At 43.1% G+C, this 13,231-nt stretch overlaps 1 protein-coding gene across 1 annotated transcript in view; it reads right to left on the bottom strand.

Moving 5' to 3' along the window:
* Positions 1–284: 284 nt before the first annotated feature.
* The window catches only part of PPIL2 (peptidylprolyl isomerase like 2), a 72,156-nt gene continuing 59,209 nt past the window's right edge, over positions 285–13,231 (bottom strand). Inside the window, exons 17-20 of the mRNA XM_084297358.1 lie at positions 4,315–4,387; positions 4,104–4,166; positions 3,468–3,607; positions 285–1,673 (exon numbers count right to left, since the gene is read on the bottom strand). Of these exons, the coding sequence (XP_084153484.1) occupies positions 1,580–1,673; positions 3,468–3,607; positions 4,104–4,166; positions 4,315–4,387 (370 nt within the window). The 3' untranslated portion in view covers positions 285–1,579. The remainder of the gene's footprint in view (positions 1,674–3,467; positions 3,608–4,103; positions 4,167–4,314; positions 4,388–13,231) is intronic.

Below are 13,231 nucleotides of genomic sequence, written 5' to 3'. Positions count from 1 at the left end.
GAAATTCAGCTTGAGGAAAGTACCATCACATCCCGTTCCAGGAATCATGCGTTACTTCCAACTTATACCTTGCAAAACGTTGTAAAACAAAACAAAACCAACTATTATTCTTTCAAATGAGGTTGAACTTCCTATGATTTAACAAAGATGTAATCATATCCGCAAAGATCCCAGAGTTCTTTACAAGCATCTTAAAAAGTAGAAATGAATCATTTCCTTATAAAACAATCAACTCGGTAATGCCGTGGTCTTGGAAATCACAGTTGAACAGTCAGACACAGGCATTCAAAAGAAAATAAAGCATTTAATGCAAAACCTTTTACCAAAAATTTTTACAGCAATTTTGTATAAACGGAGACTTCTCTTAAAACATAGAGCTGCTGATATAAATGTATTGGTTACAGAGGTAATTACAAAACTATCTCCGCAGCCCAATATAGGTAGGGATACTTCTGTCATCTGAAAACACCTAAGATGAGCCGAGAAGTACTGCTCAGGATCTAGTATACTACCTCTAACTGATGGTAACACACATCGTGGTTTTGAATTAAAAATTCCCAGGCTGATACCTCTGTACCCCAGAAGGCCTTTTTTATTTTAAGCATCCTAATAATCTGTGGCTGTGCAAGGAACGTATCTGAGATGCCTGTGAGCTACACTACACGGTTTTCCTAATAATGAGAGGACTGATATTGGAGCAGAAAAAAATGCGTTCCCCTGCAAGGAGCAGGCTTTGGGGATGGTGAATAAAACAAATGCTGCAATTTTGTTTCTGTTCCCACTCAATTGCTCCATGCTGACTTTTCTGGAACCGGAGGGCAGGTTTGAACTGGGGCATCCTGGTCCCTCTGGCTCCCCAGTGGCTCCAGCAAGGCCAGCTACTGGGAGGGGCAAGGGCTGCAGTTACACCAGGCTCCCTGTCCAGTCTCGCTGCTTCCCAGGCTGTTAGACGGGTGCAGACAGAGCTCAATCTGGAGTGAGCAAGGCCCTGTGGAGATCAACAGCAGTGAGTCCACCCAGGAGGTGAGAGCAAAAGACAGAATTGGTCCTTGTTGAGAACAAGCAAAAGGCAGCTAGAAGGGAAGGGCAGGACAGGCTGGAGCCCTCTCCTCCCCTCCGCAAGGCGCTACAGCAGCACAGGCGCTTCCCCAGCACATTAATTCATTCATTCATTTGGCAGACTCGGCTTGTCTGGAAATGATTACCTGTAAAAGGAGCTCTTTCACCAATGTAGCTGTTCACTGAAGCAGTGTCCTGCAGGGCTGGGCTCTGCCTGGTCTGCTGCCAGCCAAGCAGAGAAAGGCTCCAGCTAATCCCAGCGGAGCTGGGCTGCCTGCTGCCCACTTAGCAAAACAACAACAAAAAGGCCTTCGAGGAAGATGCAGTTGGGGGAATGCAGCTCTGCAGAAGACAAAGCCACATTAACCACCCTTAACAAAGCAAGTTTTCTTCCCCAGTGGAAGGGCAGGCTGGTGCCTTCCCTCCCCAGGACAGATTGTCTTTCGGGCTCTTCAGGGACACGTGGGAGGCCGCCTCTTCTTTTTTGCTGCGCTGCTCCAGTGCTAGGCTCCCCACGCTGCTACCAGGAGCTGAAGTCCCCGAAGCCTGTGCTCTTTTTCTCTTTCTTCGCAGCTGTGCTTGTTGAGGGCCCGTCATCTTCCACACTGCGCTTCCTGGAGCCAAAATGAAAACAACTCTCAGGGACTATTTACTGCTCAGTGGGACCAGGGCAGCTGGCTGCCTTTCCTCTCCCAGAAACAGCTACGCTGCAGCCAGCTCACCCCTTATAAATCAGAAAGAAGCACAAGCTCTGGGCTGGCATGGGACTGCAGGAGGGCTGGGACTGGTGGCTTTTGGTTCACCCAAGCAGAGGGAGAGTGTGTCAGTCTGCGGGGATGGTTCGGTCGGGCCTTGAACACTTTGAGGAATGTGCTCAAGACCCAGCAAGATCTCTAGGTCAGAGCTGAACATTTAACAGCTGCCTTTTTTTCTTTCTTTTTTTTTTTTTTTTAATAAAAAAGTGCAGTCACTATGAAAGTTTGAGCCACATCTCACCCGCATTTGTGGCAGTAAAAGAATTTATGGGTAATTAGGTGTAAAGCAGCTGGGCAAGTTTGTGAGATCCTTCTGTTTCTCGAGCATGGCCTGATGCAGTTGCTGCTGCTATTCCCAGCCCCTCTTGAGCAAAGATTATAACCCCATGGAAGTGCTACGTGGCCAGGTCACATACTGGGGTTTTACTGTCAGATAACAGCAGTTGACAGAGAGAAGCCTGAGCCTGCCAAAGGGCTGCTATGGGCCAAACTCCCAGACTCAAGGCAAGCTGCAATGAGTGAAAGACTAGGAAAGAAAACTCTTTTTTATACAGCTTGGCCCTTTCTGCAGAGCTGTTGCAGCTGCAAACTCTGCATGTGTTCTCTCTGTAAGTAACAGTGCAGTATGACAGCAGTTTTAAGCTGAACATGATATTTTAAGGGCCAAGCAGTATTTTGTAACTGAAATATTTAACTGACGTACACATGAAACCATCCTACATGGACTGTCATATTTTTATTCTCACAGTTATGCAAGTGCCTTTACGTCACACAGGCACATACAAGCTGATTAAGTAGTTGTCCAAATCTGTGTACACATAAATACATGCCTTTATGCAGCAGGCAGACAACAGCATTTTTGCAAATGCTTTTACAGAAGTCTGCTAAAAATCAAGTGGAAGGCATTTATTTTAATTTATCCAAAACTCATGCTAATCTTCTGCTGAGGCAGGATTCCGTGCTGTCCTTAGGAAAGCAAGCGATGCTGCCAATCCCAACGGGTGTACAAAGGGTGTCTGGGAGAAGATGCTTTGGGACAAGTCTGTACAACCTGCCAGGCACCCTGGAGCTACTTGCCAGACACCCTGTGCTCCCACAGCAAGCCTGAGAACCTGCTCCCCTTTCTGGCCATTTCAGTTGTGCTGGTGCAACTGTTTGTGTGGCTGCACAGGGAAGCAGATCAGCAGACAGATATGTGTTTCAGGCACCCTTTGTGCAGGGTAGAAGCTGCTAAAAGAAAAAACATCCATGGGACAGAGGCCTTCAAAAATAGCTGCTGAAGGGGAAGAGGCCAGAGTAGAAAGATGGTGGAGGAAGCTGCAGTACAGTTCCTTCTCAAGGACTTCTGCATTGTGGAAATGTATTTATGGTTGTGAAGTCTGCACATGCTGTTAAAGACCATCTCAGACATGTTCAAGTGCAAAAACAAAAGCTCAGTTAACTTTTAATCTTGCAAAACAAGAGAATTAGAGGGAACTCTGACTACTGCATGACAGTATCTTTGCAACCCCTGCCGGCACAAACCAAAAATCTGGCCTATTCGAGAGTCTCAGCAGATAGCCCCAAGCCAAGCAACAATACTGGTGAGGGTCACCATCCAGCAGGAAAGGCAACTAAAACACTGAACGAAGATCAGTCGGGCAGGGAACTTACGCTGCAGCCATGTTAATGTATTTTCCAATCCCCTGACGGTAAGTTTTAGGAGTCTGGACCTCTTTCTTTGGTGGGATCACCTCAGCTTTTGTTTTGGCTGCTTCTTCTTCTTGCTGAGCCTTCTCTCTTTCTGCAGCAACCTGCGGGAAACAAAGAGTGCAATCTGTTGCAAGAGCTAGTCCAGAGTAAGTAGGCAATGTCTACAGTTCTTTGAAACTCGAAAGCACTCTAAGACAGCAATCAGCACTGCCCTGATTACAGGGCTGGCTTTAGGAGCCAGACCTCAAGGGCCACTACAAACTGGCTGTCTGCAGCCATTAGAACAAAATTCCTCTCATCTCACCTGCAGCTACTGGCAGCTACTGTGGGTGTTTGGATCGGAAGCCATTGTAAGTGTGATTGATTGGGAGCTGTGCCAGACCCAGCTACAAAGACCTCTCCGCCGAAACAGCAGTGACGATCCTGGCACACGAGGCAGTGCTGAACGGCTGATGTTTAACCTCAGCCTGCACCCATATGGGCCAGGGCGCTCCCACATGCAGAGGGAGGCACAAAGAAAAGGCATGGGAGAAGTGTGGTCTCCACAAGGGACAAGCTGGGATAAAAACTGAAGTGACTAAGCTACAAAGTTCTCACCTGGGCATCCGCCTCTTCATACGGATCAACAAAAACGGTCGTTGACTGAATTCGTATTTCTTCCTGGGAGAAGAAGTGAAGAACAACAACTGAATCTCTGATTAAGTCAAACCACCCCCCCCAGGTTCTGCTTTCTGGGAAGCAGCAGCAGGGTGAACCACACTGACATGCAGGGCCACACGTTCACTGCCTCCTGGCACTGCACAGTTACCTTGGGGCGGTCTGTTTTTGGGTCACTTTCCACATTCTCCATAGCAGTCAGAGTCTCAAAGCCACCGACCACTCTAAAAGAGGAAAGACAATTTCCAGTTGTCACAATACACTTGAAATATTCTTGCTCCCCTACATCTAATATATCTAATTTCTGCCCATTAACAGATTTTTAAACCATTGTGGTCAGGAGAAGGGGGATCAGCAACCATACGAGGAAGACTTGAGATAATGCCATTCACTGTGGACAGTAAGAATTTTTTCCTCAAATCTTGGATTTGAATTCAAAATTAAATGGAACATGAAAAAGTCAAATATTCAGAAGTAAAGCAAAGACAGTTGTCCAAAAACTCAGTAGCCTTTCTAGTGCACACAAACCAGCCAGATGGAAAAAGAGTGACTGTGGGCAGCTGTCTGTGCAAGAAAACACAAGCCCATTTCAAAATGGATTCAACTTGCATGTTACATGTATAAATTTGGAGCTCATTTGTTACTCCCATGAGCTTTGAAAAATAAACCAGACTGGGTCAAGAAAGCAAATGTTTTCATTAACTTCTGATTTTTTACTTGCAGCCATGAACTTGGTCAGGGCTCTGGGAAAGCAGCAGAGCATCAAGTCACAGCCACAAGAAAACTCTGGGACACTTTTCATTGCAGGTTTTATTTAGGAGAATGGTAGATCACCAGCCTCTCATCCTTCAAGGCAACATAGCTGAAGACTTGCTTCAAAACGTTTAAGAAAGGCCAAAGGCTTTTTGGTCTGTTATATGGCTTGCACTTAAAAAATAAATAAATAAATAAATAAAGCATAGAACAATGGGAAAGTTCCAGAAAAGGATATTTAGAAAAGATAAATGGGGTGACCCAGATAATTATAAGCCTGTCATCCTGGCATCTATCCCAGCAAAATAATGGAATGGCAGAGACAGGACATGATTAAGAAAGAAAGGAAATAAGTAACAGCAATCAACAAGTTTTTTTTTTGTGGAAAACAGAGTCTGTCAAATCACCTTCTATCGTTGAGCCGACAGATGTGGCTAATAGGGATAACAGTGTCAGTGGAGCAGACTTCTGGAAGGCAGCTGATATTTTGATTGTGAAACCAGAACGATATGAAGTGAACACAGCATACATTAAATAAAAAAACTGGCTGACAGGTGTCAAAATCTAATTTTAAATAGGAACCTCTGAGTCAGTATGTTTCCAAAGGGGTCCTGCTGGGATCCGATCTTGGTCCCAAGGTATTTAATGCTTTTATCCACATCATCATCCCCAATTAAATTTGAAAAAGGCTATACTTAGAAGAGCAGTAAATAAAGACGAAGACAGGTCGCTGATGCTGAGAGATCCAGATCCCTTAGAAAGGCAGGCTGTAGCTGGACAACATCTGTTTTAACAGAGCCAAGCCACATGGCCAGGAACCAAAAATACAGCCCGTATTAATGTCTGTGGGACAATGAGAAGCAGCCACAATTCTGAGAAACACTGCTCCCTTAGCCAGAGGAGCTTGGGTCCGGGAGCTCTACGTGAAGAGGGCACAAGGTGGCCATCAAGGAGCCCAGGACTGCCCCTTACAGTAATTCACTGCAGCCACAAAACAGGGTAAAACAGATGCAAAAGAAGACCAAAAAGACAGACCCAGTTACAGAAATGAAAATGCTCCCAAGTTAGAGAAGATGCTGCTAAGCACTTGCCCTGAACCGAGCTGTCCTTGCAGACAGTTTGTTGCTGTTGCACTGTTCCCCTCTATTCCCCAGGGGTCTGTCAGTACTCTGTAATCAAGCTGTGACTTTTAAGAGCAATTAAAAAACACTGATGCAGGCTAAAACAGACTCAATCACTTGGAACTGGAGGTAGTACACTGGGGGAATCTCCCCAGAGCCGCATAGTGCTTGAAAACCCTGCATGAACTTCAGAAAGTTCCTAACAAAAACCCAATTTCAAATTCTTCCTCCAGGCCAATATCAGGTTTGCTTATAATATCAATGATTAACACACAGCCTAAGATACATTCACTGTATTCTAATTGTCCCTAAAGGAAACTTCTGATTTAATATTGGAGGATTTTCTAGCCAACAGCTCCATTCATTATCTGCTCGCATGTTTCCATTTAATTAGGTTCTGATAATTTGAAATAGCCAGATCAGCTATGCACTGACAACCTCATTGAGTAAGCCCTTAGCCCATGGCTAGACCTCCCACGATATTAGCCCTCGTGCATTTTGGCGCTACTCACGAATCTTCATTCGCTGTGCTAATTAAACATTAGTGGGAATATTTTGTTACTTGTACATTTTAAGAGCTGTGATAGACGTGGCATTCACAGGTCACAAGCAAATTACCTAAATACTGTCTATTTTGAGATGATTATAAAGAGCTATGGGGGAAGAACAAAAAGTTGTTACCCTCAAGATGGTTTGGTAGGTTTTAGATCTACCTTTCAGGGCCAAAAATAATACAAGGAGAAATTGCTAGTTAGCACTTTTTGCAGGACCTGTGTTGTTTTAATACCTTCTATCATTTCTGCTGTTGGTGGTAAAGATTGCCTTGACATAAAAGAATCGGCATGACCTGTAGCAAAGTTAAGACATCAAATAAACTCCACTTAAGACTGCAGACGTGTCCTGCAGAGAGGGAGAGAGGTGTTCCAGGGATGCAGCTCTCAGCAGAGTTTCCTTTCATCTGGAGCATCAGCAGTTAGGTAAACGTTTTGGCATTTGGAGCAGGGCATCTCTTTGGTGTCGCTGCCTTCTTCCCACAGTGATAAGATGACCCTTTCATGCCAGCTGATACAAAAAAGTCAGCTCTGGTTCTCCCAGCAGCTTTCCTTAGTTTCAAGTACCATTTCTAGCAAGGGTGCTCCTCACTCCCTGTCAGTGAGGACTGATGACATGATGTCCTTCTCATGTCACTGTATGGGCCTGCAGAAAATACTGTCTTGTCTTAGCTTATTTTCTCTAAAACAGGAAATTCATTTCTTTTACACCCGTCTTCTCTTCTCTAGCACTTTGCACAGAGTATTCCTATGCATATTACAGTTTCAGCACAGTGAGCTCCCAATATAACTTTTTGTCTTTAGATATTGTGATAATACTCAGCGGCCCTGGTGCTAACTTGGGAGCTCAGTAACAACGGGGAGAGAGAAGGGCAGAAACAAGTTTAACCTTTTCCACTGTTTCTGGCTCCATTCCTTTTACAAGGTGCCATGCATGCTTTGTCCTAAATGCAGCAGGCAAGTTCCTGTGAGGTTTAAACAGCCGTTGAGATGACAACCTGCAGTGGAAAGGGTGACACCTTCAAGACACCACTTACATTAGAACAACCGGTGAAACCGAAGCTTTGCTGTGTACTTCCAGTAGATGCTGAAATGGTGATCTCAACTATATATTTAGCTCAGCATCCCTGAGACAGCTTGTTGTATTTTTAGAGGAGCTTGATAAATGTTGCATTACATTTAAGCATGGGCGACAAGGCAGGTACATTTAGATTTTTTTCTGTTAGCATAGCAGTGAAAAGAAAAATTTTGTCCTTACTCATGTAATTCTGTTTTCTTGAAAAGTGAGCTAAGCTAGCACTTGAAATCTTTACATCTCAAATTTAAAGATGTTACTTAAAATCCGACTTCCTGTTATAGCTCTTTTATGCAAACTAGTAACCTCGTCTCAGATCGCTGCCAAAGTCTTTGCATGAAGTGTAAGTGAAATATGTGGAGCAAGCTCTATGCATTTGCAATATGCCAGTGCAAGTCTCAGTGCTACATTAGTTAGTACTGCTCCCAAAGAAAACTGCAACTCCTTAACAGACCCACAAACATTCACACATGAACTTCCCAGTTCTCATATTTTTGTTTAGACGAATTACAGGAATTAAGTGTTATGAGTGCTGGGTATGGCCGCAGTCCAAGATGATAGAGCTTCCTGGTCAGAAGACGATACAAGAACAATGTCTGGACTTTTTCAAAAAAAAAAAAAAAAAAAGAAAGTTTGAAACTAGAAACAGAAAGCAGAAATAAATGTTGTTGTTTTGTAAATACATTCTGCCTTCAAGCTTATTTTTATTAAAAAAAAAAAAAGTACATGCATTTATATGCAGACAGAGGACAATATACACATGCACACATGCACAAACATGTACACTCACTCGGGACAAAGTGTTTTCTATGCATACACCCCATCTGAAACAGAGCAAGCAATTCAAACTTGTAACGAGGATGCAGTCAAAACATCTCAATTTCTCATAAGGGCTTAATATAAGAGGTGAGAGACAGCAACAAAGGGCAGCAAAAAAAAATAAAGCAACTTGGAAAAAAGCACTTTGAAACTAGACTCAACAGAAGAACCCGGCACGTAAGGATTTCTCTGCTTTGGCACAGGTTCCTTTGCAGGGGTCATACAACTGTCTTGACAAGCGGCGCCAGCCCTCATGCAGCTCGGACAGCCCAGCCCTTGTGTGCTGCAGGCGGTCACACCACGGCTCCCTCCTGCTTTTACTTCCCCACCTCGCTCCTGCCCTGTTGCCTGGGAGCAGCCTCTGCAGAGCAGAATTAGGTCAGGCCCCCTGCACAGATTCGACAATGCAATCAGCTCTTCCTCCACTGTCACACAATTTCTCTGTTCCTCAGATGGACTAAAGCAGAAGAGCAACAAAAATGTGTTTTCCAGCTTAGAAACCATTGGGGTTCACTGATTCAAATCATGCAGGGAATGTTACAAATGGAAACAGGTCCTGTGCATTATTTCCCATACCTGGGTAACTGAGTAATGCACTGTAGCAGTTTTACCCAGCCCTCACTTTAAAGGACAACAGTTGCCTTAATCGCTCCATTCTGCAGGATTGCAGTAGGGAGCATTAAACAGCCTAAGGCATATTTAATAGAGTAATGCTAATCCAAGGGAAGAAATCTGTCTACCACAAAAGTATCTGGCAAAGGGAGGAAGGAAGGAAAGAGAAGCCTAAGCTGAGTGAATGTCGGCTACTAACCAGTACTTCACATTTGACTAAGCCTGAAGTTTCCCAAACCATCTCGTTCATATTTCCAGGAACACCAGAACTGAAGAATCAGTGGCAGAAATCTCAAGAGACCATTAAAAGATCTGCGTAAGCAGATACATGCAGCTGTGTATACAGGGAAAAACTGTCCTCCAGATGCTCATCTCTGCTGAGGAGACTCCTCAGTCTCCACATCCTTTTCTCAGACCTTAACAAACACAGGTGGTACTCTGATAAACTTACAGAAACACTGCACAGATCATTTCCAGCTTTGTCATTCTGACTGAGACTTCTCTTTCTGCTCCCTCTCTTGCCCTTCTTCTTAATCATATCGCATACCTGCAGCCTGCCCTCACTTTCAAGGCCACCATGTCCTGCTTGTCCTAAACCTCACCTACAACTCAGTGAGCAAGTATTTCTCCCCTCCTAATGATCAGAACAGCTCCATCACCCTCCACTAGCATTCCAACCGGGACTTTTTTGTGGGTCCTTTTAGCCTTGGAATGGATTCCCTGAAACAGTCCACAAAGCCATTTCATTTTCCCTGGGGCTCTCTTTTTCCGTGGTGTGAAAGAAAGTGCAAACCTTTGCTGAAAGGTAGCTGACGGGGTCACTGTTGTAACTGCCCTGCACCTATAAGCACTCTCTTTTCTACTTACACAGTCAGCTCTCTGGCACAGAGATTATATTTCTATTCCTACTTATAAAGGGCCAAATGGACTAGGTCTCTGAGCCACTGGAGTTATGAGCCATTGCAGTAATAGAAAATAAAATAACACAGATGGGATGTGCTTGCATCTAAATTTCATAAAGCATTCCAGACAAGCACGTAAGCCTATACTGGTGTTTTGGCAGTAATGCCCTTGTAGCTCATGCAGCTCATGGAGCAGTTGAATTCCCAGTTGCGGCATGGGTAAGGGGGAGCTCCCCCCCAGCAGCACAGAGCAGCAGCAGACAGGACCTTCCCCTTGCAGCAGTCACCTGAAAATGTTTATCACCTGCATTACGCAGAGCTAACTCCAGTCTGTTGGTTCACATTATTTGAGTTTCTAAATTAACCCCCTTACCAGCCAACTAGAAGCAAACAAAAGCCACCAGTTAGTTTTCAAGTTAATTACAGCATTCTCTAAGTCAGGAGAAATGGTAATTACTAGAAATGATAATTACTAAGTTAATCTAGGCAGCTCTGCGGGAGCAGGAAATCCACGCAGTCTGCAGCACACCTCCCAAGGAAGGCTTTCTTCTTTCGCTCTCTGCCTTTGTTTTTGCTCTCCATCCATGCCAAATTATCTCCTTTCGTTTTGGTAACATCTGTCCTCATTACTGCCATGGTGGGCAGCACAACCATGACAAGATGCTCTCCCTATCCTTCAGCTCTAGCCTTCTCCCGAGACTTGGAGATCCCTGTGCACAAAGCCAGCCACGTGCCACCACACAGAAGCCCACTGCCTGCAGCTGGCATGTTTTTCAAACACACTTAACAGCCAAACATACAACTCTTAATAGCTGCTAATATGCAAAAACTGTGCTTCGAACCAGTGGGGGCATGAACAAAATGCAGCTCTCAAGAGAAGGAACCTGTCAATGCTCCATCCCACACAGGACCACAAAAAAAAAAAGGGTGGGGAATGGTTGTGCTTTTTCTGTTCTCAGAGGTACGAAACGCCTGCTGAAAAGTTCTGTACAAATTACAAACAGGTCAAATTCTATTCTCAAAGATATATACGTGACACTTATTAACATGAACCAGAGCTGTATAGAGATAGTTGAAGGCACAATTGAGCTCAGAGTATTTAGGTTTTTATATTAATTGAAATAAATAATCCTGAAATCTATGCAAAAGTCACAGCAGGCCAGTAAACATCCAGTTGAGCCAACCCAATTTAACATTGATGGAAACAAAGAAATTTGATTTCATGAGTTCATTCTATTCTTAACCCTAGATATTATATCCAGATATGCTTTCCAGATATTATTGTCCTTTAGAGTCCAAGATCAGATACAGTCACCAAATCCTGGAAACACCCAGGATCTAAAATAGCAGGAGGTTCACTAGAGAGAGAATGTCTCGAATCTTTTGGCTTTTATGGCTTCTAAAAACAAATACAGATAAGAATAGCTGAAGGAATTTGATTACAGAATACAGACCTAAAGAGCTTCATACATCAGGCTTTTGTATTAAATTTGTAAGCAAATCCAATTATTCAAGTATTTAATTTGTAGATATGGGGGAGAATGGAATGCATCTATCCCGGCATCTCTGACATTCTTTGAATTAACCGTCCTCTACATGCAAGAGAGCCCAGAGTAAAATTCACCTGCCCAGTATTCAGATGAAGATGCCACTCAGTTGTTATGCAGGCAGCCAAACATGAATCTAAATCAACATTTTATTGTAAAGGTTATTCTTAGCTGAAATACAAAGGAAATTTGCCGTGCTCTGAAAGCAGCATTACTTCCTTACTCTGGCAACCAAATTCAGATTTCTATAGCAGCAAGCACAAATCAGCAATGAAGAGAGTCTTTGCTAAAATTACCACTGTGTAAATCTCTGCTATATATTTACCCAGTTACCCATACTGAAGTAATTCCTCTCTAATGTACAATGTACAGCATGAAACATTTTAAGCTATTTTGCTCACAAGGTATTCAAGATGTTATGTTTGCTGCAAAGGCTTCTTGGAGCACGTTCCCTGCACTGCAGTGAGCTCAGCCACTTTCCAAATTCTTTTGGGGTGAATTATGGTAAAACTGGAGCACACAGAGAGCACAGTGAAGACACCGGAGGACTACACGGTATGCTCACAGAAGCCGGGTTGCTTCTTCAATCCAAAATTGAAGAACAGTCAAATTTTCAGCTGAGCTGTCCTAACCCAAATACTGCCTGATGAGGTGGCAAGCTCAGGTTAACAGCATTACCATACTAGATTTAATGGGATTTTTGCAAGGAGGACTCACATTGTAGCTTACATGAAATAGTCTTAAGATATAGGTAATGTAATTCCTCCACAAATATACTCGCTCTCAGCTTTCAGTATTAGAACTTGCTTTATTTATCTGTTTTTACCAAATGACAAAAAACTTGAAATTTTCCTAGGATAAAGTAATATATTTCAAAGAGTGTAATTACTGCAGAATCAGTATCAGAACTAATGGTACTAATGTAATTGTTTAAAATGAAGCCAGCTTCTGTCTCAAGAACTTGCAGGCAGAGAAGATGGATTAAATGTATCGCTTTCATTATACAGTAATAATGTATAATATCCAAAGCAATCAACACATGTATTTACTTTCAATTGCTGCCCTTCAAACAGAGAAAACTAGGAAAAGAATAAAACCCAAATCTTCATTTTTAAAAAGACTGTAAAATTCTCAGGAACTACCAGTGAAGCAGGCTAGTAAAATTCCCCTTCCTGCCTTTTGCAGCAAGCCATTTGTTAGAATAGCTATGTGTGACCTGGTATATACCATGTATCTGTACAATTGCCTCTCTACAATATAAGTATTTTGTAATATGTTCTGTAATAAATACCGTCATCTTTATCATGTGATGGCTTGACTGGAAAAGACACCTTCAAAAAGAAAGAAGCTCCCTTGCTGTCTTGGCATGGACAATATCTTATATGTGTATGCATGTACATATACACCCATGGACATAGATTTTATACCAATAATAATCATCAGAAATAAAGGAAGAATAGAATGAAAAAGAATAAGAAGAGTCAGAAGATGTAATGTATGCAGAAGCACTATGTTCTATACCATGATGAAGAGCAGCCTAATGACTAATCTGCTGGTTGACAGCTCCTAAGAGGATGAAAGCAATGTTGAAGAGGTAATCTCTTGTGTCCCGGCAATTAGTGTGCACAAATACTAACACGGTTGGTTACCGGATGATGACTACTTTGTTCTTGACTCCCTGGACAACC

This window comes from Netta rufina (assembly GCF_964035555.1).
Source record: "Netta rufina genome assembly, chromosome: 17".
NCBI lineage: Eukaryota > Metazoa > Chordata > Aves > Anseriformes > Anatidae > Netta > Netta rufina.
This window is presented reverse-complemented; position numbering and strand designations above follow the sequence as displayed.